General features: G+C 43.7%; 1 protein-coding gene across 1 annotated transcript in view; it reads left to right on the top strand.

Annotated features, from left to right (window-relative positions):
• Positions 1-6437: 6437 nt before the first annotated feature.
• LOC120931563 (cathepsin S-like) overlaps positions 6438-26622 on the top strand; it is a 45330-nt gene continuing 25145 nt past the window's right edge. Inside the window, exons 1-5 of the mRNA XM_040343132.1 lie at positions 6438-6541; positions 10134-10228; positions 11389-11531; positions 18284-18487; positions 23309-23491. Coding sequence (XP_040199066.1) covers positions 10135-10228; positions 11389-11531; positions 18284-18487; positions 23309-23491 — 624 coding nt within the window. The 5' untranslated portion in view covers positions 6438-6541; position 10134. The remainder of the gene's footprint in view (positions 6542-10133; positions 10229-11388; positions 11532-18283; positions 18488-23308; positions 23492-26622) is intronic.

A 26622-nucleotide genomic window follows, 5' to 3' on the forward strand; every position in this document is an offset into this window, starting at 1 on the left:
CCTCGGGGCTACATTTTTGTGCTGCGATCAGTAACCCCGAGTCAGATTCGGGCTCGCCTCGCTGAATCCACAGGCATTGTTTACTTACCTTGTCCCTGGATCCAGCGATGCCACCGCGCTGTGTGAGCGAGCGGGACCTCGCTCGATTCACACAGTGCCTCTGTGTGCCGCCGATCTCCGTTCCCTGCGACGTTACGACGCACGGGGGCGGAGAACGGCGCCAAATTCAAAAACGTAAACAAACACCTTACATACAGTATACTGTAATCTTATAGATTACAGTACTGTATGTAAAAAATACACACCCCTTGTCCCTAGTGGTCTGCCCAGTGCCCTACATGTTCTTTTATATAATAAAAACTGTTCTTTCTCCCTGCAAACTGTAGATTGTTAATAGCAACCAAAAGTGTCCCTTTATGTCAAAAATGGTTTTAGAGCAGCTAGAAAACAGCGATAATAAATTATAATCACTTGCAGAATTGTGCGATAGTGATTTGTGGGGAAATTCATCATAAAAAAATAAAAGTAATGACAGCGACAATTCTGCAACTGAGCAAATTTTAGTGATTTTGAGTTGATTACATTATTGAATAATTTTTATTATAATTCTATTATTATTTGTTATAATTATTTATAGTTATTTATTATATTATAATTTATCATTTTGTTTTTAAAAAAATGTCATACCCGGGATGCCTACTAGACTCTTGTTTGGACAGATTTAAGTGAGTTATTCCTAAAAATTACAGACCTACAGTATAAAACGCCAAATTTCCTTGCAAATAATGGTACCACTTTCAGCACCTAAAATCTGAAATAATCATACCGCTAGGGAGGTTAAAGGGGTTGTAAAGGTTCGTCTTATATTTTCTAATTAGGTTCCTTTAAGCTAGTGCATTGTTGGTTCACTTACCTTTTCCTTCGATTTTCCTTCTAAATGTTGTTTTTCTTTGTTTGAATTTCTCACTTCCTGTTTCTCCTCAGTAAGCTTTCCACCATCATCTGAGAGGTGAAAAGTCATTTAGAACACCTTACTGAACACCTTACTGAGGAGGAACAGGAAGTGAGAAATTCAGACAAAGAAAACAAAGAAAAAAAAACATTTAGAAGGGAAATGGAAGGAAAAGGTAAGTGAACCAACAATGCACTAGCTTAAAGTAACCTATTTTGAAAATAAAAAACAACCCTTTACAACCCCTTTAAGGTTCTTCTTTGTTCTTTGTTGTGACTTTGTGGTTTATCTGTTATTTCTGCTCTCATTCTGGTAATGATTGTGGTCTGTCCCCTGGATTTGCTTGCCTGATCCAACTTTAGCAAATGTTTTGACTAAATGCCATTGTGTTAGAACACCATGTGCTGGTATCTGCATGTAAGCAGGGCCCAGATTTGCCTCCAGCAAATGCTGGCCAAGAGCTCCTCCTACTGCCCTCCTGGAACAGGAACGTGATGGGGTACCAAACACCAGATTTGTGGAGGAACTTCGTCATCTTGGCTACTCACATACTTCCAGCCTGAGGCCCACCACCTGAAATAGACGATTGTCAGCACAACCAGCTTTTTAACCACTTCCATACAGGGCACGTATACACCTTCCCGCCCAAGCCAATTTTCAGCTTTCAGCACTGTCGCACTTTGAATGGCAATTGCGCGGTCATGCTACACTGTACCCAAACAAAACTGGCGTCCTTTTTTCCCCACAAATAGAGCTTTCTTTTGGTGGTATTTGATCACCTCTGCGATTTTTTTTTTTGTGCGCAACAACTAAAAAAAGACTGAAAATTTTGAAAAAAAAGATGTTTTTATTTTTTTCTGTAATTTTTTTTGTAAATAAGTACGTTTTCTTTCAATTACGGGCACTGATATGGCGGCACTGATGGGCACCGATGAGATGGCACTGATGGACATCGATGAGGTAGTACTGATGGGCACAGATGAGGTGGCACTGATTGGCGGCGCTTGTATGCGGCACTGATGGGCACACATAGGCGGCACTGATGGGCACACATAGGCGGCACTGATGGGCACACATAGGCGGCACTGATGGGCACACATAGGCGGCACTGATGGGCACTCATGGGCGGCACTGATGGGCACTGATGGGCGGCGATGGGCACTGATGGGCGGCACAGATGGGCACTCATGGGCGGCACTTATGGGTGGCACTGATGGCTACTTATGGGTGGCACAGATGGGCACTGATAGGTGGGCACTGGGCATGGATGGTCACTGTGGGGTGGCACTGATGGACACTGTAGGGTGGCACTGATGGACAATGTGGGGTGGCACTGATGGACACTGGGGCGGCACTGATTTAGCTATGTTGCCAGTCAGTGCCCATTTGTGGGCACTGATTGGCATCTTTTTTTTTTGTAATGCTTTTTTTTTTTTTTTTTTTACAGACTTTTTTTTTTTTTTTTACAGACTTTTTTTTTTTTAACAGACTTTTTTTTTGCCCACCCTGGTGGTCCAGGGTGGGCTTCCCTGGTGGTCCATGTGGCGATCCGAGGGGGGGGCTGCGCTGATAAACAATCAGCGCGAGCCCCCCCTGTCAGGAGAGCCGCAGATCGGCTCTCCTCTACTCGCGTCTGTCAGACGCGAGTGAGGAAGAGCCGACACCGGCTTTTCCTGTTTACATCGTGAACAGCCGTGATTCGACACGGCTGATCACGTGGTAAAGAGTCTCCGTGAGAGACTCTTTACCGAGATCGGTGTTGTGGGGTGTCAGACTGACACCCCGCAACAACGATCGCCGCGATGCGCGCCCCCGGACGTATGACGTCCGGTCAGGATCAGACAACCACTTTGCCGCCGTCAATATGTCATTGGCGGGCGGCAAGTGGTTAAATAGTGAACATGAGTGCAAGGTTCTTCCCAGCAAAAAAGTACAGTACACCACCTCCTTCTTCCCATTAAATAACTGCAACACTTTTTCTTACAAATTCAGGTTTAACCAGAGGGTGCCAACCAGCTCCTCCACTCTGCCTCTTCTGTAGGTTCCATGAAATTGGCTCTTGCCTTGCCCCTGTTCTGAGTCTATCCAGCACTAGTCTGCAACCTGCCTTCCTCTGGATCAACTGTGGGTATGGAGTTGGGTGTATAGGATTGTACTGTGTTTTTTATTTATTTTTTTATTTTTTGTGGTTGAACTGGATGGACTTGTGTCTTTTTTCGACCTGACTAACTATGTAACTATGTAACTATGTAACCTACATAATCACTCGCTGCAGACTTCCACTTCCCATCAACCTTCTCCCTCTAAACCAACCCCTGATTTATAAGAGAAAAAAGCCCAACCTACATGACACACCCAGGGGCAGGGCTTCCCTTAAAAGGATACTAACTCCTACTTACACTCAGAGCTGGCGTGACCAGATAAGTGTAGCTACACAGAGAAAACCAGACTCAAAACTAAAGCTGGTTTTACAAGGCTTTTTTTTCTTCTTTCAGCCAGTGGGCAAAAAAATAAAAATAAATTACCCACCGGAACTTTGTATTGTAACAACAGCTTCTGCTGCTGTTATAATACACTGATCAGCAACTGCAGCCCATTGGCTGCAGCAAATGATCAACACAAGTTTTCTAAATGTAATCCACTGGGGGGGGGGGGGGTACAAGGAAAGAGCAGGATTGGTCAGGAATGTGTCCAGGAAAGGGGCCAGGAACATGTGAAGCAGAAGCAGGTACAGGTAACAGGATCAGCAACTGGCTGCAGCAACTGATCAACAAAAGTTTTCTAAATGTAATCCACTGGGGGGGGGGGGTGCAAGGAAAGAGCAAGATTGGCCAGGAATGTGTCCAGGAAAAGGGGCCAGGAACATGTGAAGCAGAAGCAGGTACAGTTAACAGGATCAGGAGAAGTGGAGTAAAGAGTATAGACAAATAGGTAGAATGCTAACACCAACTTCTGAGGTGGGGCTAAATAGCCTCCTAACAGCTAGCATAATAGCATAGAGACTCATTTTTAATTGTTGCTGGCTGCTGGGAGACACACACACACTGGGGAATACTGGAACTACACTCTCCAGGTCTGAGGACCACAGTACAATGAGCAGGTGCTCTAGTTTCCAAAACAGTGACTCTGACTACAGTTTGTGTTTCAGTCATATGAACTCACATTGGCTCCTTCAGGGGGCAAATCTGTGGGGCTATGACTGTGCAGCATTACGCATTGAAACCTGAACCTCGTTACAGGGGTTACTGCAAAGAATGGACACACTACCCTGTGCTTGTAAGACTAATAATTAGAGTTGGGTAAACTTTTTGGGCAGAGCACCCAAATTTGCGGGGCATCTGTTGAGGGCCCTGCATTGCCCTGCACGCTGCACAGTGCTTTCTAAGCCCTGATTGGGCCAATCAGGGCATTGTGAATAGCTGGTTGTTAAGAAGCAGGCCAGGAAGAAACGGATTGGTCATCGGCTGACAATGGGCTTCCCTGCTGAATGAAAAAAAAACATTGCCGAAAAGAGACAAAATGTAAAAAAAATGGCATGGGGTTACCCCCCCCCCCCCAACCCATACAAGGCCCTTTGGGTCTGGTATTGATTTTAAGGGGAACCTTTTGGCCACCCAAAATCTATACCAGACCCTTATCCAAGCATGCAGCCCCAGCAGGCCAAGAAGGGGGATGATGAGCGAGCGCCCCCCTCTTTGACCATACCATGCCACATGCCCTGAACATGGGGCATGCTTTGGGGTGGGGGGCTCTGCCCCATGTTGAGGGCATGTGGCCTGGTAAGGTTCAGAAGGGCGCTCACTCATCCCCCTTTCCTGACCTGCCAGGCTGCATGCTCGAATAAGGGTCTGGTATGGATTGGGACCCCACGCTATTCCCCTTAACCCCTAGCTTACTGGGCACTTATACCCCCTTATACCACCTTCTTGCCCAGGCCAATTTTTCTCCTTCACTGATGTGCGCTTATGAGGCTGCACTGATGGGCACTGATGTGTGGCACCGATGGGCACTGATAGGTGGCACGGGTAGGTGGCACTGATAGGCGACACTGATGGGAACTGATGAGGTGGTGCTGATGGGCACTGATAGGTGGCACTAATGGGAACTGATAGGTGGCACTGATGGGCACTGATGAGGTTGCACTTCTGGGCACTGATCAGGAGGCACTGATGGGTGCCTCTGATGGGCACTGATAGGTTGCACTGATGGGCACTGATAGGCAGCATGGAGAGTTGGCACTGATAGGTGTCACTGATACTCAGTGGGCACTGATTCATGGCACTGATGGGCACTCAAAGGCACTGGTAGGAGGCACTGATAGGTAGCACTGATAAGTGTCACTGATGATGAGGCACTGATGGGCACTGATTGGAAGCACTGATAGGTGGCACTGGTGGGCACTGATTAGCAGTACTGAAGGGCACTGATAGATAGCACTGGTGGGCACCTATTAGCAGCACTGGAGGGCACTGGTTAGCAGCACTGGTGGGCCCTAAGGGGACTGATGTCCCTCTAACAGAAGTCGGTTAACAGTGACAGTATGAGGGGTAAAAAGCTGACTTCTGTTTACTTCCATGAGCGGTCATTGGCTGATAGCTGATCACGTGATAAAAGGCCTGCTGTGATTGGCCCTTTACCCCAATCTGTGATCAGCCGAGTCCCAAGGATCACAAAGCATGCCACATGTGTACCCCGACGCCCTCCCGGCATTTTAATCCCACACTGTAACCGTCTTTAGGCTATAGCGCAGGCGCCAAGTGATCCATACCAGACCCAAAGGACCTGGTGTGAATTAGGTGGGGCCCCAAGCCGTTTTTTGTTTTTTTTTACATTTTTGTATTGCCCGCAATGGTATTGTATTGCCCGCAATTTAAATGTCATTATTTTTCTTTATAGATGTCAGTTTTGCTGCAGCAGGTTCTATACATAGTACAGATGCACCACTTTACAGGCAGACTAAGGGGACTTTTCATTTTTATTGTTTAACTTTAAGGATCATTAACCACTGGACACTTTTACCTCATACCTGACCAGGGCAATTTTCAGCTTTCGGCTAAATGAAAATTGTGCGGTCATGCAACACTGTAAAAACTTAAAAAAAAAATTGTATTGATACATGTCCTTTGGGGCAGTAACTGGGCCCCTATACCTGTTCTATGGCCAAAAACGTACATATAAAATGGGGAATTGTGATTTCTCACATTTGGATCCCAAAGAATTCAATGGGGTTTAGCGCCGAACGTTTGCGATGTTTGATAGTTCTGTGCACACCAAACCGCGGAGGGTGGAGGGGTTCGTTTCACCCCTCCAACTCTACTAATATTACTGTAACTACACTGCATTGAATTTACAAGTACATTTAATAAATCTACAAATACACTTATACATTTTTAGCTATTAGTCTTACATTACAGTTAGATCTAACTCTCGATAAGCTATTTCCTTTTCATGGGGTGGTGATAAAAAAAAAACCCTTACAACAATCTGATTTGATTTGAATCTTATCAGCATGTATTATAGGCATAAGGGTTGCCTTTAAATAACGCAATTGCAATTGTAACTTGTGCCATACAGGACTGAAGACGGCAGGTAAAACATAGACTTTACTCTGTTTATTATAAACTTCTGTATATACATGTCATTGATTCTCTGAATGTATCTATCATCTGTATTGTGCTGGAGATACTTCAGTATTTTTACTAATGAAATATTCAAATGTGCCACCCAGTCCTTATTTTTGTTTCATTACTTTCATTAGAGTTTATTTTTATCCGTGAATGTTCCTTGGACGGATAATTCAGATATTTGCTATTAAATGACTTTGTATTTAAATTTGCCTTTGTGTTTAGACCTGCATAGATTTGAGCTTAGTAACTATGGCAAAGTCCAAGGTAACTGACCATACAAATATAATTGTGCAATCCACTAAATTTAGGTAGATTTGTGCAAAAACTAAAAGAGGTATGGTCTCATGTCAAATGCAATGGGGTTGATTTACTAAAACTAGAGTGCAAAACCTGTACAGTTCTGCATAGAAACCAATCTGCTTTGTCAAAGCTTAAAGCGGGAGTTCACGCAATTTTTTTTTTTTTAACATTAGATTCATGCTCATTTTGTCAAGGGGAATCGGGTATTTTTTTTAAAAACAAAGCAGTACTCACCGTTTTAGAGAGCGATCTTCTCCGCCGCTTCCGGGTATGGTCTTCGGGACTGGGCGTTCCTATTTGATTGACTGTCTTCCGACAAGCTTCCGATGGTCGCATACATCGCGTCACGAGTAGCCAAAAAGAAGCCGAACGTCGGTGTGGCTCTATACGGCGCCTGCGCACAGACGTTCGGCTACTTTTGGAAAATCGTGACGCGATAGATGCGACCGTCGGAAGCCTGTCGGAAGACTGTCAATCAAATAGGAACGCCCAGTCCCGCAGCCCATACCCGGAAGCGGCGGAGAAGATCGCTCTCTAAAACGGTAAGTACTGCTTCGTTTTAAAAAAAAATACCCGATTTCCCTAGACAAAATGAGCATCAATCTAATGTTAAAAATTAACATTTCCGGGTGAACCTCCACTTTAACTGAACAAGGTGATGTTAGAAGCTGATTGGCTACCATGCACAGCTGCACCACATTTTGCATTCTTCTGTTTTAGCAACTCAAGCACAATGTATTCATACTATTTGGATGAGGTTGTATGAAACATTGGGACTGATTTACTAAATTGTTCACTTTGCAAGTTAATGTTTACTTACTTCAGTAAATGCAGCGAAAATTTGCTTTGCAAAGCATACCCATTTATATGCAAGAAAATGTCAAAAACATGATTTTTGATTGCTTATGTTTGGCTGATAGTGGTTAACAAAAGCGTCCTCTCAATCATTGAGATAAGTGAACATTTCCTAGCCATGTGAATATGCTTTAAAGTGGACATGCTTTATTCCTTAGGCACAACAGCCACATTAAAGTGTATGTGAAACACAGATATTGAAATTGTGTAACTAGCTCCCATTTTGACTTTAAAATTAAGTTGTTTTTTAGATTGTATAAGTAAAGGCTTGTTCACACTTGACTAAATTTCTGATGCTCAACAAACGCTCCTATAGTTTTTGTATAGCGTTAGTATGGGCGTCAGACAGGCGTCAATGATCTTTAGAATGGGGCGTTTTACAATCATTCAAAACGCTCCAGAAATGCCCTATGCGCGGTTTTCGTAACGCTTCGTAGCGTTTGATGAGCGTTAAAACTGCCCCACAATGGAAAGTGCCAGAAATACATTTTTTTTTTCACCTCAGACTCAACCACAGCAAGAGACTTGCTCATGATTTTATTCATAATTACGTCTCCACTTTTGGTTTTGCATCATTTGTGGTATTTCAAATGTTATTTTATATATTTTTACTTTTTTTCATTATTATTAGTTATTTTACATAATCTCTTTTAATTCAGTTAATATAAACCTTACCCACCCTCTTCCACCCCCACCCCTGATGGTTTGTCCCTTACTTTTTTACTTTTTTTTTTTAATCTTCTTCTTTAGCTGCTGTCTACTGTGATTTTCTCCAGATATTGCTCCGTTAATTTAAAATCTTTCCACGGCTTCCATCTCTTTTTATATGTATTAAATTGGCCCTCATCACAGCTACATAAATGTTCCAGATTATTATAGTTTTCCACCCTTTCGAACCATTCTTTTATGTCTGGTTTTCTAATACTTAACCAGTTTTTTGGTATCAGTCCCTTTGCGGCATTTACCAATGGTGGAATTAATGTTTTCTTATAGCTACTATTTGACTCTTTTGATTCATGGAACAGGCAAGCTTGTATGGTATTAGGTACCTTTTTCCCAGTTATCACTTCAATATACTCCAGAATTTTCTTGCCAATATTCCTTTATCCTTGTACAGTCCCACCATATGTGTGTAGTTGTTCCTATCTGTCCACATTCTCTCCAACACAATGGCGTTTTATCTTTACTGAATTTATGAATAATTTCAGGTCAGAAATACATTTTAATGAACTGTAAAAGCGTTTCTATCGGTTAGGTATTCATCGGTTAATTTTAAAACAAGTTTCAAATTTTTTAACGGATGGATAAATAACCGATGGGGCCTACACACGATCGGTTTGGTCTGATGAAAACGGTCCATCAGACCGTTGTCATCGGTTTGACCGATCGTGCGTACGCGGCATTAGAGTTTACTCTAGTGGCTAATCTTCAAGTTTTAATATTTAAAGTGAAACTTTAACTGAAAAACTGAAAATATGTGAGCATGCAGGCTTTTGAATGCAGAAGAGACAGTGGGGGCGAGTTAATAAAAGCAAATAGACTGTGCAATTTGTAAGTGCAATTGAATTCATTTTCCCCAGAGCTTATTGAATGTGGCAAAGCTTCATTTTGTAAAGAATACCCAACCAGGTGTAAGGGGGGGGGGGAATGAATTTTTGCTTACATAATATTGGATGATGGAAATCAGCAGAGCTTCACCATATTCACAAAACTCTGGGGAAAATTAATACAACTGTATTTTCAAAGTATACGGTCTATTTACTTTTATTAAATCAACCCCACTAAGTCTCTTCTGCAACAAAGGATCCTTTCCTGATTAGCCACAATCTTCTGTACACTAAGTTGGGCATGAGTAGTTTAGTGTAAACTTTTGGCACTGCTAGGAGTAATGAACTCTTGTGCATGCATGCGGGTTATATCAACCTGGCGTGGCTGAAGATGCCATACCCAGAAGAAGATCAGTTGAAAATGTCAGCGGCTGGGGAGGAAGGTTGCAAATGTTGTGGTTGGAAGGTTGCAAATGTTGTGTTACTAGCGGGAAGGGTAGTATACTTCTGCTTTATAACAATGCCAATAAAATATGAAAGAGTATGCACACTGTACTGTAATAAAAAGTCGAATATGTGTCCATAGATGATGCACTCTACTTTACCTTTAAGGTATTTCTCAAACATCGATCAAGCATTGCCTTTGATCCACTCAGTTTTTTTTTCCTTGGTGGAATTCAATCTGCACCTCAAAAGGACCAACAATTTTATTGACATACATATGTGTATCAAAAAATGTACCCAAAAATGTAAAGTTTGATTGAGGGTTTGTTTCGGGGTGAATGGAAATGAGAGGTCATGATGACTTTAAAGGAGAAAATATATGAGATCTAAACTTTTCACTTCCTGCAGGATGAAGACTTTACTGGTTTTAGCAACAGTTATTCTTGCAGCTTCAGCTGCACATTTTCTTGATGGAGAATGGAAAGTCTGGAAATCCAATTATGGTAGGTGAAAGTAATTCCAGTTTTACTACAATGTTCATTATTAGGAAAAAATAAACATTTCATTTCAACTACAGCTTTCATAGAATATGTGCTGTTATCCAATATACCTAAAGTTGTATAGCAAGGGAGGGGACACAAAATGGGGACACAGCATTTCATCACACTGTATTGACATTAAAGGGGTTGTAAAGGTTTGTTTTTTATTTTCTAAATAGGTTCCTTTAAGCTAGTGCATTGTTGGTTCACTTACCCTTTCCTTCGACTTCTCTTCTAAATGTTTTTTTTCTTTGTTTTCTTTGTCTGAATTTCTCACTTCCTGTTCCTCCTCAGTAAGCTGTTCTGTCTGACTAACCCCCCAGCCAGAACGGCTCGGATGATGGGGGCAAGCTTACTGAGGAGTAGGGATGAGCTTCGTATTCGAGTCAAACTCATGTTCGACTCGAACATCGTATGTTCTATCGGTCGTCGAATTACGAACGTTTTGGGCCGTTCGCGCCAAATTCGAGTGGCGTGTCACGGCCCATAATTCACTGCGGCATCGCAGTGCATTGCTGGCTGATGATTGGCCAAGCATGCACTATGACCCGCATGCTTGGCCAATCACAGCGTGCAAAAAATGGAGAGCCATAATTGCCCTTCCATTGCTCCTTGCTCTGAAGACCGGTTATAGGTGGGGGCAGTGACCTTTTTTTGTAATGTGAATTAAGTAAACAGGAATTTTGTTTTTCACATAATGAAAACACAAATTGGATAATGGAAGTGAATCAACTTTTTTATCTATATTTGTAAAATATCCCCAATTATAATAATGCTGTATATATTAAACACATTATCATATTTAATTTAATTTGTGGCAACAAACACTGGTGTGACTAAAAGCTACAGAAACCTAGGAAAAAAAAGAGACCCCCACCCATGTATCATGTATACAAGGAAAAAACATGATTTGGTAATATTCTAGAACTTTTGGGTACAATTTTACTTTTTAAGTCCAATGACCACTTGGTAGCTCCTGTCCTCAGCATATAAATATGTCATTGCTAATGCATTCTACAACAGGGAATTACAGGTGATCTACAGTATAATACAAGAGTGAACCTGAATGCTGTAGACATCCTGTTTCTTGGATTGTACCATGTATGTGTTCATTTTTTCTGCAGAAAAGAAATATGTGAATGATAAGGAAGAAGCTATTCGAAGACAAATTTGGGAGGAAACTTGGCAGAAAGTACAGAAGCACAATAGTTTGGCTGAGAAAGGATTGAAGAATTATACTTTGGCAGTGAATATGTTTGCTGATATGGTGAGTCAAAAAGTTCAAGGGACTATTTGCATTGGTAAGATAGTTTAAATGCAAAGTGAATGCTTGCTTTTGTTGGAAATAATAAGGCTCCATTCACACCTGAGCGATCTGCAGAGACAGCTGCAGCCGTTTGCTTTTTTTTTTTTTTTTTACTTAAGCGTTTTTGGAGCGGCACCATTCATATAAATAAGCATCCCTGCGCTAACAAAAACACTCAAAAAAGAAGCTCCTGTACCAAATCTTGGTAAACAGCCCGAAGCGTTTGTGGTTGTGATTCTTTGCCACGATTGTACTAAGATTTGTCGCTCGATAATCGCGTCAAATGAGTACCACGTGTAGAGTGCCTAAACATGTTCCACGTTTTGCCGCGATCTAGAATGCCAAGGTGTGAATGGAAGATAAATGAAGATAAACACATATAAAATAAAGCAAAACAAAAACACATCTGAGTTGATACACTAAGGGCCGGATTCAGGTAGGGGCACACATTGTTACGGCGGCGCAGCGTATCGTATTTACGCTACGCCGCCGTAAGTCAGAGAGGCAAGTGCTGTATTCACAAAGCACTTGCCTCCTAAGTTACCGCGGCGTATCGTAAATGGGGCCGGCGTAAGCGCGCGTAATTCAAATGAGGATGAGGGGGCGTGTTTTATGTTAATTTTTGGTGACCCGACGTGATTGACGTTTTTCCCGAACGGCGCATGCGCCGTCCGTGGAATTTCCCAGTGTGCATTGCTCTAAAGTACGCCGCAAGGACGTCATTGGTTTCGACGTGAACGTAAATTACGTCCAGCCCCATTCACGGACGAGTTACGCAAACAACGTAAAATTTTCAAATTTCAAAGCGGGAACGACGGCCATACTTAACATTGGCTAGGCCACCTAGGGGGCATGTTTATCTTTACGCGGCGTAGCTCTTACGTAAATGGCGTATCTTTAATGCGACGGGCAAGCGTACGTTTGTGAATCGGCGTATCTAGTCATTTACATATTCTACGCCAAAATCAACGGAAGCGCCATCTAGCGGCCGGTGGAAAAATTGCACCCTAAGATACGACGGCGCAGGCCGTCGTATCTTAGCTAGGTTTAAGTGTATCTCAGTTTGAGAATACACTTAAACTTACGACGGGCTTAGATTTCGAGTTACGTCGGCATATCTACTGATACGCCGGCGTAACTCTTTGTGAATCCGGCCCTAAGAGAATAGAGGGTGTCCACTTAGGAAAGTGAATACTCATTTTGAAAAGTGTATGTTTATTTTACAGAATGAATCATAGTAAATAGGTTGGACTTGTGTTGATTGAATACCTAATCATGTGCAAGGGGAAAAAAATGTATTTATGCTAGCACAGGGGCGCCCAACCATGTGGTCCGCAGAGCCCTCTGATATGGCCCACGACCTCCTGCTCTGGGGTGGCTGATATGGGCATATCTGTTCTGCAGGGGTTACTGGGCTGCTTTCAAACTGATCCGCAGGTGCACCGCCTACCTCAAATCCGCCTGGGTGGACCGAATCGAAGGGCCCATAGAGTGGAGTTGGCTATGTCTGTGTCTGCTCTCGATATGCAGAGTGGACACAGACCTGTCATCCGCCTGCTCCACTCCTCCACTCATTGTGGCCCGCGACCGGTTACCAAGTCACTTAAGTGGCCCTCGCTCTTCAAAAGTTTGGGCACTCCTGTGCTAGCATATGATTGTGGTTCCTCATATTTACTAAGTTCAGTGCACATCCATTTTGGAATGTGAACAGTCCCTATTTCTGTTGCAGTTGTCTTTATTTAAGATTTCAGTAAGCCTTTGTTCACACTGAACGCGGGTTTGAAATCGATGAAGTTGGCAAAAGTAGTGCAGGAACTACTTTTGAAAATGAGTGTGGTGCCGAAAAGTTGGTGTCTCACCGATTGGGACAGTGCCGTTGCTGGCAATAGGCTGCAATTTGGTATGCGATTTGAAATGTCAAATCGCATGTGAAATTGCACAGATGTGAACGTGGGCTAAACAAAGAGGCATTCATCAGGGTTTCACATGAGAATTTTACACAAGAGGAAACAATGTATGCACTTCCTGATCTAGTCAGTTTTTGAAGTTGACCTGATTGGAAGCTCCATGCAGGTCTATGGGCAGGTGAGTGTAAATAGTCTTGTGTCTGTTTACATCTGCCTTTCTCAAAGTCCGTCTAGGTCCAGACTCAAAGGTGGCCTGATGTAAACAGACACAAGTCAGTTCACATCCGGTTGCCCTTGGATCCATCACGGGTCCAGCACAGTCCAGTGTCAAAACCTGTATCTGTCCTGTTCTGCTCTGATCCAACAGTGGCTCTGTTCATGGATGCCCTGCTGAACAGAGTGAGCCTATGCCGATTCGGACGGTGCCATTGCCGGCAATAGCCGCTGATTTGGCTCGCGATTTGACATGTCAAATCGCATGCCAAATCACTGCAATGTGAACCAGGGCTTAAAAAGGTATGTGTGAAAGAACCCTTAAGTTCTAGTTCTTTCGTAAAACAACCCCATAGTAATACATTGTCTGGTGGTTGGCTCTTTAGTATGTAAGAAATATAATGGAAGGGATAACTGATACACTAACAAACAGAGGTTGTTTGCTTTTTTTGCATCATGTATTACTGAATGGCATTACCATTTTAGGAATAGTTGTATGTTCTTGCATGTATTATTGCATTTTTTTTTTATATTAACCCTCCTGGCGGTAACCCCGAGCGTGACTCGGGGTGGATTTTTTCTGCTGCGATCGGTATCCCCGAGTCACGCTCGAGGTAAGCTATGCAGAGCCTGCAGCGTGCGCTGGCTTACCTTGTCCTGGATCCAGCGATGTCACCGCGCTGTGTGAGCGAGCGGGACCTCGCTCGATTCACACAGCGTCCTCCTGTGCCGCCGATCTCCGTTCCCTGCGACGTTACGACGCACGGGAGCGGAGATCGGCGCCAAATTCAAAAACGTAAACAAACACCTTACATACAGTATACTGTAATTTTATAGATTACAGTACTGTATGTAAAAAAAACACAGCCCCCTTGTCCCTAGTGGTCTGCCCAGTGTCATGCATGTTCTTTTATAAAATAAAAACCTTTTTTTCTGCCTGCAAACTGTAGATTGTCCATAGCAACCAAAAGTGTCCCTTTATGTCAAAAATGGTTTTAGATCAGCTAGAAAACAGCGATAATAAATTATAATCACTTGCAGAATTGTGCGATAGCGATTTGTGGGGAAATTCGTCATAAAAAAAAAAAATAATAATGACAGCGACAATTCTGCAACTGAGAAAATTTCAGTGATTTTGAGTTGATTACATTATTGAATAATTTTTATTAGAATTATATTATTATTTGTTATAATTATTTATAATTATTTATTATATTATAATTTATCATTTTGTTTTTAAAAAAATGTCATACCCGGGATGCCTATTAGATTCTTGTTTGGTCATTTAAAGCGGGGGTTCACCCTATCGACGAAAATTTTTTATTTTTTTTTTATTTTACCATAAAATCAGGCATTGTAGCGCGAGCTACAGTATGCCTGTCCCGAATTTTTTACCCCCGTACTCACCTTGTTCTCGTAGATTGAAGATACCGGGGAATGGGCGTGCCTATGGAGACGGAGGATGATTGACGGCCGGCTCTGGCGCGTCACGCTTCTCCGGAAATAGCCGAAATAGGCTTGGTCTTCACGACGCGTGCGCATAGCCTGTGCGCAGGCGCCGTGAAGAGCCGAGACCTACTCCGGCTGTCTTCGGGGAGAGTGACGTGCCAGGGCCGGCCGTCAATCATCCTCCCTCTCCATAGGCACGCCCATTCCCCGCGGGAGCCGAAAAATACGATCTCCGATTACAAGGTGAGTCCGGGGTTAAAAAAATCGGGACAGGCATACTGTAGCTCGCGCTACAATGCCTGTCTCGATGGTAAAATGTGTCGGGGGGGGGTGAACTACCGCTTTAAGTGAGTTATTCCTAAAAATTAGAGGCCTACAGTATAAAACACCAAATTTCCTTGCAAATAATTGTACCGCTTTTGGTACGTAATTCCAGACAGAATCATACCGCCAGGGAGGTTAATAAATTCAGCGAATTTGACTTACCTCTGAGTCACTCAGACTTATGCACTATGGCCCAGATTTAAGAAGCAATTGCGCCCGTGTAACCATAAGTTACATGGCGCAATTGCTTACTTGCTCCGGTGTAACGAGTGCTCCTGATTCAGGAACCTCGTTACACCGACTGCAGCCTAAAATCTGCGCGGCATAAGGCTCTTATGCCTCGCAGATTTTAGGCTGCATTCTTGCGTGTGCCGCTAGGGGGCGCTCCCATTGTGATCAGCGTGTAGTATGCAAATTGCATACTACCAACTGATTCACAAACTTGCGCGGGCCCCGCGCAAGCCAGGTACGGAGTTTCCGTATGGCAACTTTAGCGCAAGGCTGCCCCTTCTAATAGTAGGGGCAGCCAATGCTAAAGTATAGCCGCCGCTCCCGCGACGTGAAATTTGAATTTCACTTCGTTTGCGTAAGTGATTCGTGAATGGCGCTGGACACCATTCACGTTCACTTTGAAGCAAATGACGTCCTTGCGACGTCATTTGCCGCAATGCACGTCGGGAAAGTTTCCCCACGGAGCATGCGCTGTACACTCGGCGTGGGAGCGCGCCTAATTTAAATGATTCCCGCCCCCGGCGGGATTATTTACATTGCGCGCGCTTACGCTGGGCAATTTTGCCGGCGCGCCCTCGCAATTTACGGAGCTACTGCTCCGTGAATCGAGGGCAGCGCAAAATATTTGCGGGGGCGCAGGGCAAAATCGTTGCCCTGCTCCCCCGCAAATATCGCGCAAATGTACCTGAATCTGGGCCTATATTTATACAATGTAATATGTACCCATCTTCATTAATGAAATATAATAAAGTAAAAAAAAATAGCTTTATTATCTGCCCATATTTTGGCTGCTTCTCCCCTATCTAACTGTATTCATGATATAAAATCTTGAATGGCCCATAAATTCCTTTAATTAAAAGGGTTGTAAAGGTACAATTTTTTTCCCCTAAAAAGCTTCCTTTACCTTAGTGCAGTCCTCCTTCACTTTCCTCATCCTTACATTTTGCTTTTAAATGTCCTTATTTCTTTTGAGAAATCCTCACTTCCTGTTCTTCTGTCTGTAACTCCAAACAGTAATGCAAGGCTTTCTCCCTGGTGTGGGGTGTCGTGCTCGCCCCCTCCCTTGGACTACAGGAGAGTCAGGACGATCTCTACGTTGCAGATAGAGAAAGGAGCTGTGTGTTAGTATGCGTCCTGACTCTCCTGTAGTCCAAGGGAGGGGGCGAGCACGATACTCCACACCAGGGAGAAAGCCTCGCATTACAGTGTGGAGTTACAGACAGAAGAACAGGAAGTGAGGATTTCTCAGAAGAAATAAGGACATTTAAAAGCAAAATCGAAGGATGAGGTAAGTGAAGGAGGACTGCACTAAGGTAAAGGAAGCTATTTAGGGGGAAAAAATTGTACCTTTACAACCCCTTTAAACCATGACAAGACTTGGTCATGCTTATTGGCACCCCCCCCCCCATCAATTATGTAAGGGCAGTCTTGATAGCTTATCTATGGATGGTACTGTACTTGAGCTTCAGTCTAAACTTAAAAATCTAGGGGTGATATTTGATATTTTAAAAAGACCTATAACGTAGTCACAGTCTAATCTCTCCAGGTGCTGCGATTACCGTGTAAACAATAAATACAAGAAATAGACATAAGAAAAATATAAATCGCGCTACCTCAACCACCCTTATTGACAAACGCAAACGTATGCAAGTGGGAAATATCCAGTGATATATATGGAAGGCTGGCTGCTATATCGAAGGAAATTACCTATTATGGCCAATAGAGTGCAACATGCAACCACCTCAAAATCCCTCAGCAATCATAGTGATAGTGATTACAAAGAAAACAAACAGAAAACAAAAACAAATGACACTTGGATCAAAAACCATCAACTGAATATGAATTTTGGCCTTGAATGGGTTAATAAACAGTCCAAAACATTGACAATAGAAAGTCCATAAACAGCAGATAAAATGTCAAACACCCGTGCATCTGTGCCACATTAAAGATTGATTGTAAATGTGTCCAAAAGAAAAAAGTGACATGTCCTCCACCAGGCTTATAGATTGGCTTTTTACCGAATTCCCATGATCCCTTATGATAGGGGATCAAAATCAGCATATAATAGGTCCCAATCTCGCAGTTTCAGATATGCAATCCTGATGGATCTCGTTTCCCAAGAAATTCCAGCAGCATCAATGCCCACCATGTAAAAAACAGTGACAGCTCCACATAGTGTATTAAATGTGTAGAAATGTATTTAAAAAGTTAAATTGCACTTACAATTATGCAGATTAAAATTCACCTTGAATTCAATGTGCCAGTCGGTACAACAGAACTCTCAGGCACCCGTCCACTGGGGGAACGATAGGAACCCCCTTGGGTGACGACAGCGCGCCGCTCGCCCTACGTCCGTTTCGTAAGATATTACTTCTTCCAGTTCCCCTTTTCCTTTGTTTTATCCTGTGTATTCCTTGTGGGGTTTTTTTGTAAAGCGTTTTGAGAAGCTATATAAAATAAAGTTTATTATTATTATACTCTTATTCTCATATCATTTAGTGCTAAATTTGTATGTGTTAATCACAGCTTCTTTACAGTATGCTATAATCATATCTAACTGTATAATGATTTACAAAATTCTTGTTACAGACTGTTCAAGAACTGATACCAAAGAAAACATGTAATGCAAAACAGGTTCAGTCAAAAACAGATAAAAAACCAACATCCACTTCAAATTATACTTGTGATAGCAAGAAAAATAAAGAGGATTTGGTGGATTGGAGGACTTCAGGATGCGTCTCCCCTGTAAAAAATTCAGGACTGTTTTGTCAAGCATGGTGGGCTTTTGGCATGGTAAGGAAAGTTTATATGCTTAGAACCACGTGGAATATTTTGTCATTTTAGTTACATTTCATATTTACCATGTTGACAGTGGGGAGAATATAGCGTCCCATCACTGAGATCAATGAAAGAAACATAAAAGCTTTAGCATTGATGTCAGTCAGAGGAATAACCCCAGCATTGGTGTGAGTGGGAAGAATATAGACCCCCAGCATTGGTGTGAGTGGGAAGAATATAGAGCCCCAGCATTGGTGTCAGTGGGAAGAATATAGAGCCCCAGCATTGGTGTCAGTGGGAAGAATATAGAGCCCCAGTATTGGTGTCAGTGAGTGGAATATAGAGCCCCAACAATGGTTTCAGTGGGAAGAAAATAGAGCCCCAGCATTGGTGTTGGTGGAGGAATATAGAGCCCCAGTGTTGGTGTCAGTGGGAGGAATTAGGAGCCCCGGTATTGGTGTCAGTGGAGAAATATAGAGCCCCATTATTGGTGTCAGTGGGATGAATATAGAGCCCCGGCATTGGTGTGAGCGGGAAGGATATAGAGCCCCAGCATTGGTGTCAGTGGAGGAATATTGAGCCCCAGTATTGATGTCAGTGAGTGGAATATAGAGCCCCAACAATGGTTTCAGTGGGAAGAAAATAGAGCACCAGTATTGGTATCAGTGGGAAGAATATAGAGCCTAAACATTAGTATCAGTGAGAGAAATACAGTGCCCCAGAATTGGTGTCAATAGGATAAATACAGTGCCCCAGAATTGGTGTCAATAGGATAAATACAGTCCCCCAGAATTGGTGTCAATAGGATAAATACAGTGCCTAAGAATTGGTGTCAATAGGATAAATACAGTGCCTAAGAATTGGTGTCAATAGGATAAATACAGTGCCCCATAATTGGTGTCAATAGGATAAATACAGTGCCCCATAATTGGTGTCAGTAAGATAAATACAGTTCCCCAGCTATGGTGTCAGTAGGATAAATACAGTGCCCCAGCTATGGTGTCAGTAGGATAAATACAGTGCCCCAGAATTGGTGTCAGTAGAATGTACTGTGGCTGGCTGTGGACTGTATGCAGGCTCCATGCCCCACACCATTCCTTATGATGGCATCATGGCTGGGACTAAACAGGCACCATCAGACAAATACTTTAAAGACTATCATTTTTTTAACCATTTCTCTTCCAATGTTCACATTTTCAATCCAACCTGGCCCAGTCTGTTATTGTATTTTTTTACATTAGCATAGATATACATTTTTACTAAACTATACATTTTGTAAGTGGACATCCTGCATAACAGATGTACAGAGTTCAGGGTATGCAATGCATGATACTACTAAAAATATTCACTAAGTAAACTTTTGCAAGGCTGCCATTAGACACAAGAAAAATATAACCTAAAAAATTTAACGATATATATAAGGAAAATATGTAGAGGGCTTAAAGTGGTTATAAAGGCACAAGGTTTATTACCTTCATGTATTCTTGCCCCCCTCAGCCCCCCCCCTAATACTTTCCTGAGTCCCCTCTCGATCCAGAGATGTCTATGAGAGCCTTTCCTCTCCTGGGACTCACATCCTGATTGGCTTTTGGCAGCAGCGGGAGGGGTCGGGTCCGAACCACGGCTCCATGTGTGAATGGACACACAGAGCCGTGGGTCGGGAGCATACCTGCTTAGGTGCCCCCAGAGCAAGCTGTTTCCTGTAGAGGCATGTGGCAGGTGTAAGGAGCCAGGAGCACCGGTGGGGAACCCAAAAAGAGGAGGATCAGCCCTGCTCTGTGTAAAAACCACTACACAGAGCAGGTAAGTATAACGGGCCAGATTCACAAAAGAGATACAACGGCGTATCTCCTGATACGCCGTCGTATCTCTGAGACACGGTTGTCGTATCTATGCGCCTGATTCATAGAATCAGTTACGCATAGATAGCCCTAAGATCCGACAGGTGTAACTGTGTTACACCGTCAGATCTTAGGCTGCAATTCTAGGCCGGCCGCTAGGTGGCGATTCCATTGCGGTCGGCGTAGAATATGCAAATGACTAGTTACGCCGATTCACGAACGTCCGCTTTGCCCGTCGATCTAAATTTACGTTTTTTTCCGTAGAGATGCGTCGCGTAAAACTAAGCATGCCCTCTAGGTGGTGTAACTAATGTTAAGTATGGCCGTCGTTCCCGCGCCAAATTCTAAATTTCACGTCGTTTGCGTAAGTCGTCCGTGAATGGCGCTGGACGCCATTTACGTAAACGTCGAAACCAATGACGTCCTTGCGACGTCATTTAGCGCAATGCACGTCGGGTAATTTTACGGACGGAGCTTGCGCAGTACGTTCGGCGCGAGAACGCGCTTAATTTAAATGGTGCCCGCCCCATTTGAATTAGGCGGGCTTGCGCCGAGTGGATTTACGCTACGCCGCCGCAAGTTTACAGGTAAGTGCTTTGTGAATCAGGCACTTACGCTGTAAACTTGCGGCGGTGTAACGTAAATGGGATACGTTACGCCGCGGCTAAGTTAGGCGGAAATACGTGAATCTGGCCCTACATGTTTAGTATTTAAAAATAAAATAAAAAACAAGACTTTAATATCGCTTTAATAACAAACATAACTCTAATTAAATCATGTGTTCCTGTATACTTAGGTTGGCTATAGGTAATACAATGTTCTTTCATTTAGCCTAGGCTCACACTGACAGTGGGACTGAAATTGTGCGAGTTCAGCTGAACTTGCATGATTTCATACCCGCATGTCAGTCCAACTTCGAGGGCGATTTCAGAGACATCTGTGCGGGTTGCTGCATAGATGTCTATACAAACAGCACCCCAAAGTCACCAAAAGTAATACAGAAACTACTTTTAGGAATGTCTTCATTCTTGTGGGCAGCCTTGTATAACTGACTAAGGCTAGGTTTCCACAAAGTCGTGTGTTTTACAATGCGACTTTGCAATGCGATTTTTGATGCGATGTCATGCGACCTGTGAAAACCATGCGAGAACAATACAAAATAGATTACAGCGCACACATACAAAAATTACATTTAAATCCTGTAAGACTATTTAAAAACACCTGAACATATTCAAAACATATGGGGATTTGGTCACACTATATGGTCATATAGTGCTAAGCCCACTACTGCGTTAAAGTACCCCATTATCAGTGGGTTCTACACTAGCAATGGAATGAAAGATCCTGTGTCAACCATGGGAGATACACTCCTCTTTATGGGAGAACTGAAGGGACATGGATGAGCGAGTTTGGGGTGGAGGAACTTGACTGGCCTGCACAGAGTCCTGACCTCAACCCGATAGAACACCTTTGGGATGAATTAGAGCAGAGACTGCGAGCCAGGCCTTATCAGCCAATATCAGTGCCTGACCTTACAAATGCGAAAAAATGGTCAAACATTCCCATAGACACACTCCTAAACCTTGTAGACAGCCTTCCCAGAGGAGTTGAAGCTGTTATAGCTCCAAATGGTGGGCCAACTCAATATTGAACCCTACGGACCAAGACTGGGATGCCATTAAAGTTCATGTGTGTAAAGGCATGCGTCCCAATACTTTTGGTAATATAGTGTATATAAAATGGAAGAGGAACTGCATAGTGTAGTAAGCAATTATTTTTATTTATTGTGCAAAAGAAAACTACTCACATTGTGCAATCACAAGGCATGCAGGTGTTTCGTCACAACATACGTCGTCCAGGGGCATATTTATTGTGGTGAAACGCGTTGGACGGAGAATAGCGGTAACGTCATCATGCTCACTTATCTGAGCGATGCTGCTGTTTCATGACGATTGCACAATGTGAGTACATTTCTAATTGCTTTCTAGTTCTGTTTTGAATATTTATGTTTTGATAGTTGTTTTCCAATATCTGGTTGTCATGGATATGCACTAAAGTCTGGCAGCTTACCTGTTTCCATCTGCTCATTAGAGGCCTGACTCTGTTCTGGTTGCCTTTTTATCACTTCCCCTTCCTGTATGGCCCCACCCAGGCCATCCCAGAAAGTCTATATTAACTGTTGCTCTACAGGTCTGCAGTGCTGTTCAACCTTGTTGTTAGCTTAAGTTCCTGACTGCAGTGTGCTACGATTACCTTCCTGTGTACCGTTTTTGGCTCGTCCCTGACTTCTCCTGTTTGCCTGTGATCCTGACCTTTTGCCTGACTCTCGGTTACCCTTGTCTGCCTGTTGCCCTGACCTCGGCTTACCTCATTACTATCACTTGTCCTGCCTGCTGCTTCCCCTCTCTCCCTGCGGAGCGTGACCTAGGGGATCCCAGGGGTCGCGACCTGGATCCAGCTGCGGCGAAGGCCATCCTCACCACTAGAGGCTCTGGTGAACACAAAGCTGGGTCTTAGACTCCGCGCCCTGGGGAATCTTGGGTTCATGCTTCCTCTCTGATAGCAGCAGTCGGCTATAGGGTTCACTACCCTGTGGTGCATCCCTGACCCCAACGGGGTGCACTTGTCACCTGGCCACAGGTGACCTGACACTGGTGAGTGCTGCTGCTCTGTTTTTACATAATTGATTGCACTGCACTAAATGCCATTTTTACATTTATATTTGCTTTATTTTGAATAATGGAGTTACTGATCAAGTGGAAGGAGAGATTTACACATTCACACATATTTACTCGAATGCATGCAAAATACTGAAAAGTAATGCCGATTTCTGGTGTTTCTTGTTTTTTTTTTCTACTGATCTGAATGTGTACAGATCCATTGAAAGCAATGGGCTGCATTCAAATCAGTAAAACGTGGTGTTTTTGTTGCCCATGTGCAAGAGCCCTGACAACATGATCCATTTTATTTATTGTATTTGGATTTGACTCCATAGGTGGGCGTCCTAGAATCCCGTTACTGCATTAAAGAAAAGCGACTATTTAAATTCAGTGAGCAGCAATTGATCGACTGTAATGAAGGAAATGATGGCTGTTGTGCTGGAACATTTGAATCCAATTTTAAGTATGTTAGCGAAAATGGGATCATGGTGAGCAAGAAATATGGATACATCCAAGGGGTAAAGTATTTTTCTCCTTATGTACTTTATTTTCATATTAAGAATAGTTGGATGTTTAATACAATGTGTTCAAAAACAATTGCCTCAAACAACAAAACTATTGGGGCTCATTCACACTTTTTTGAGTTGTGGTAAAACATACATGTTACTGCACCTGCTTTATGTGCCATGTGTGAATTTTCATTGGAATGCCACCCCAATGCACTGTACAGTAGAATGCAATGCGCAATACACCACAGTACAGCACAATACCTAGTGGCAGCCCATCCATATGGGGCGAAGGTTCACCACCCCCCCATCAATGCGCCCGGCATTCTAATCTACACGCGGGGCGCCGGACGCATGGGTTCCAATGTTTTTTGTTTTTTTATGCATGTGATTAGAGCCAGAGGCTCTAATAGGCTTCAAAAAAGGGTGGGCTCCAGACGCAAAGCACTGCCCCCCGAGCACACCCACTTGTGTGACAATAGCAAATGAATATTCACACTGGGGGCTCTGCTGTAGGGTGGAACTCTGGAGGCTCTGCCGTAGGGTGCCACTTTGGGGGCTCTTCTGTAGGGTGCTACTCTGGGGGCTCTGTCGTAAGGTGCCACACAGAGGGCTCTGCCATAGGGTGCTACTCTGGAGGCTCTGCCGTAGGGGGCTACTCTGGGGGCTCTGCTGTAAGGCGCCACACTGGAAGCTCTTCCGTAGGGTGCCACTCTAGGGGCTCTGCCATAGTGTGCCACTCTGGGGGCTCTGCTGTAGGTTGCTACTCTGGGGGCTCTGCCATAAGGTGCCACACTGGGGGCTCTGCCATAGGGAGCTACTCTGGTGGCTCTGCCGTAGAGTGCTACTCTGAGGATTCTGCTCTATCACTCACTATCTTTAAAGCAGGAGTTCACCTGAAAAAAAAAATTTAACATTAGATTGATGCTCATTTTGTCAAGGGGAATCGGGTAGTTTTTTTTAAATCGAAGCAGTACTTACCGTTTTAGAGAGCGATCTTCTCCGCCGCTTCCGGGTATGGTCTTCGGGACTGGGCTTCTGACAGGCTTCCGACGGTCGCATACATCGCGTCACGAGTAGCCGAAAGAAGCCGAACGTCGGTGCGGCTCTATACGGCGCCTGCGCACCGACGTTCGGCTACTTTCGGAAAATCGTGACGCGATGTATGCGATCGTCGGAAGCCTGTCAATCAACTAGGAACGCCCAGTCCCGCAGCCCATACCCGGAAGCGGCGGAGAAGATCGCTCTCTAAAACGGTAAGTACTGCTTCGATTGTAAAAAAAACACCTGATTCCCCTTGACAAAACGAGCATCAATCTAATGTTAAAAAAAAAGGTTTTTGGGTGAACCTCCACTTTAAGTCTCCTGCCAATCTGCATGTCGACAAGCTTGGTGCCCCTCCACATGGGTATGCCCACATTAATATTGCGTCAAAAAGATGGCTGCCACGTGGCGGCCATCTGTAAACCTGGGAGCCCCGTAATCTCCTATTGCACGGGGGCCTCATGGGTTGTCAGTCCGCCCCTGGTCTTGTGCCTTTTTTGCCCATTACAGTGCATTGGTAGCCCACTCATAATGAATGTGCTATCTTACCATAAGACTGGTTTAACATGTGATGTAACGCACATTAGCAAACATACACTCATTCACAGCAATGAATTACTAAAATGTGAACAGATCCTTGGAGGTGTAAACAGTTCACTGAACAAATGCCACACATATCCTCAGCTACAACGACAATTGCTATAATCTATGGTATATAACTCTCTCGTATGATCAAACCACCATCTAGTGGCCAAAATGTGGTATTTATTTTTGAGAACCTCAATCCAATTTTTATTTTATTTTGGCCACTAGATGGAGCTTTGATAATAGGAGACAGTTATATAACATGCAATATGGCAGGTTTCCTTGTAGCTGACTTGTGTGTCACATTTGTTCAGCGCACTATACATAGACCCCCCCCAATCATTTTAATATGTGTCATTAGTAATTACCAAAAAAAAAATACATTTTGTAATGTCTATAATGATAACCATTAACAGAATCATTTTTTACTTTAATATATTAACTTTTTTTTCAAAAGAAAGTTCAAGTTAAAAACGTCAATAAAGGTTAACCGGTTAAAGACCTGCTCACGCTGATAGCGTTGACAGAAGGGCACGGCTGGGCAAAGTGACGTATATATACGTCACTTTAAATTTCCCGCCGTGCGGGCACCCTTGCCACAAGCTCCATTACCGTGCTCGCGGGACCCGCAGACTTGATGTCCGCCAGTGTCCCATGATTGGGTCACAAAGCTGCAGAACGGGGTGAGGCCAGTGTAAACAAGCATCTCCCCGTTCTGCCTAGTGACACTGACACTGATTGTCTGCTCCCTCTCATCGGGAGCAGCAATCAGTGTTGTGTCACTCGTAGCCACACCCCCTAACAGTTAGAGTCACTCCCTAGGACACACTTAACCTCTTCCTAGCCCCCTAGTGGTTAACCCCTTCACTGCCAGTCACATTTATACAGTAATCAGTGCATTTTTATAGCACTGAACGCTGTATAAATGTGAATGGTCCCAAAATAGCATGAAAAGTGTCCGATATGTCCGCCATAATGTCGCAGTCACGATAGAAATCGCCATTACCAGGGCTGTATCCGGGCCTAGGCCAACAAGGCCTAGGGCAGCACGTTGCAGGGGGGCAGCACGGAAAGAGTCCCTGCCGGCTTGCGCTATTGGTGTAGCACTGTTAGTATAGCACCAGTCTTATGGGGCGGACTGGGCAGAGAGGCAAGCATCCTGCAACTGTAGGGGGGCAGAGCTTCTAATTTTGACTGTCCTATCATCCTGGACGACAAACCTTCCTCACTGTGCTACATATTTTCTGCTGTACCATTGGCATGGTTATATCTTTTTAGTCCTCTCCATAAAATTATCAGAATTTTGGGCCAGATCCACGTACAGCGGGCGCAACTTAATTTTTGGGATTTAAGTTACACCGCCGCAAAATTTCTACCTACGTGCCCGATCCACAAAGCACTTACCTAGAAATTTTCAGCGGTGTAACTTAAATCCGTCCGGCGCAAGGCGTTCCTAATCTAATGGGGCGAGTCCCATTTAAATTAGGCGCGCTCCCGCGCCGGACGTACTGCGC

Source organism: Rana temporaria, chromosome 3 (assembly GCF_905171775.1).
Source record: "Rana temporaria chromosome 3, aRanTem1.1, whole genome shotgun sequence".
Taxonomy (NCBI): Eukaryota; Metazoa; Chordata; class Amphibia; order Anura; family Ranidae; genus Rana; species Rana temporaria.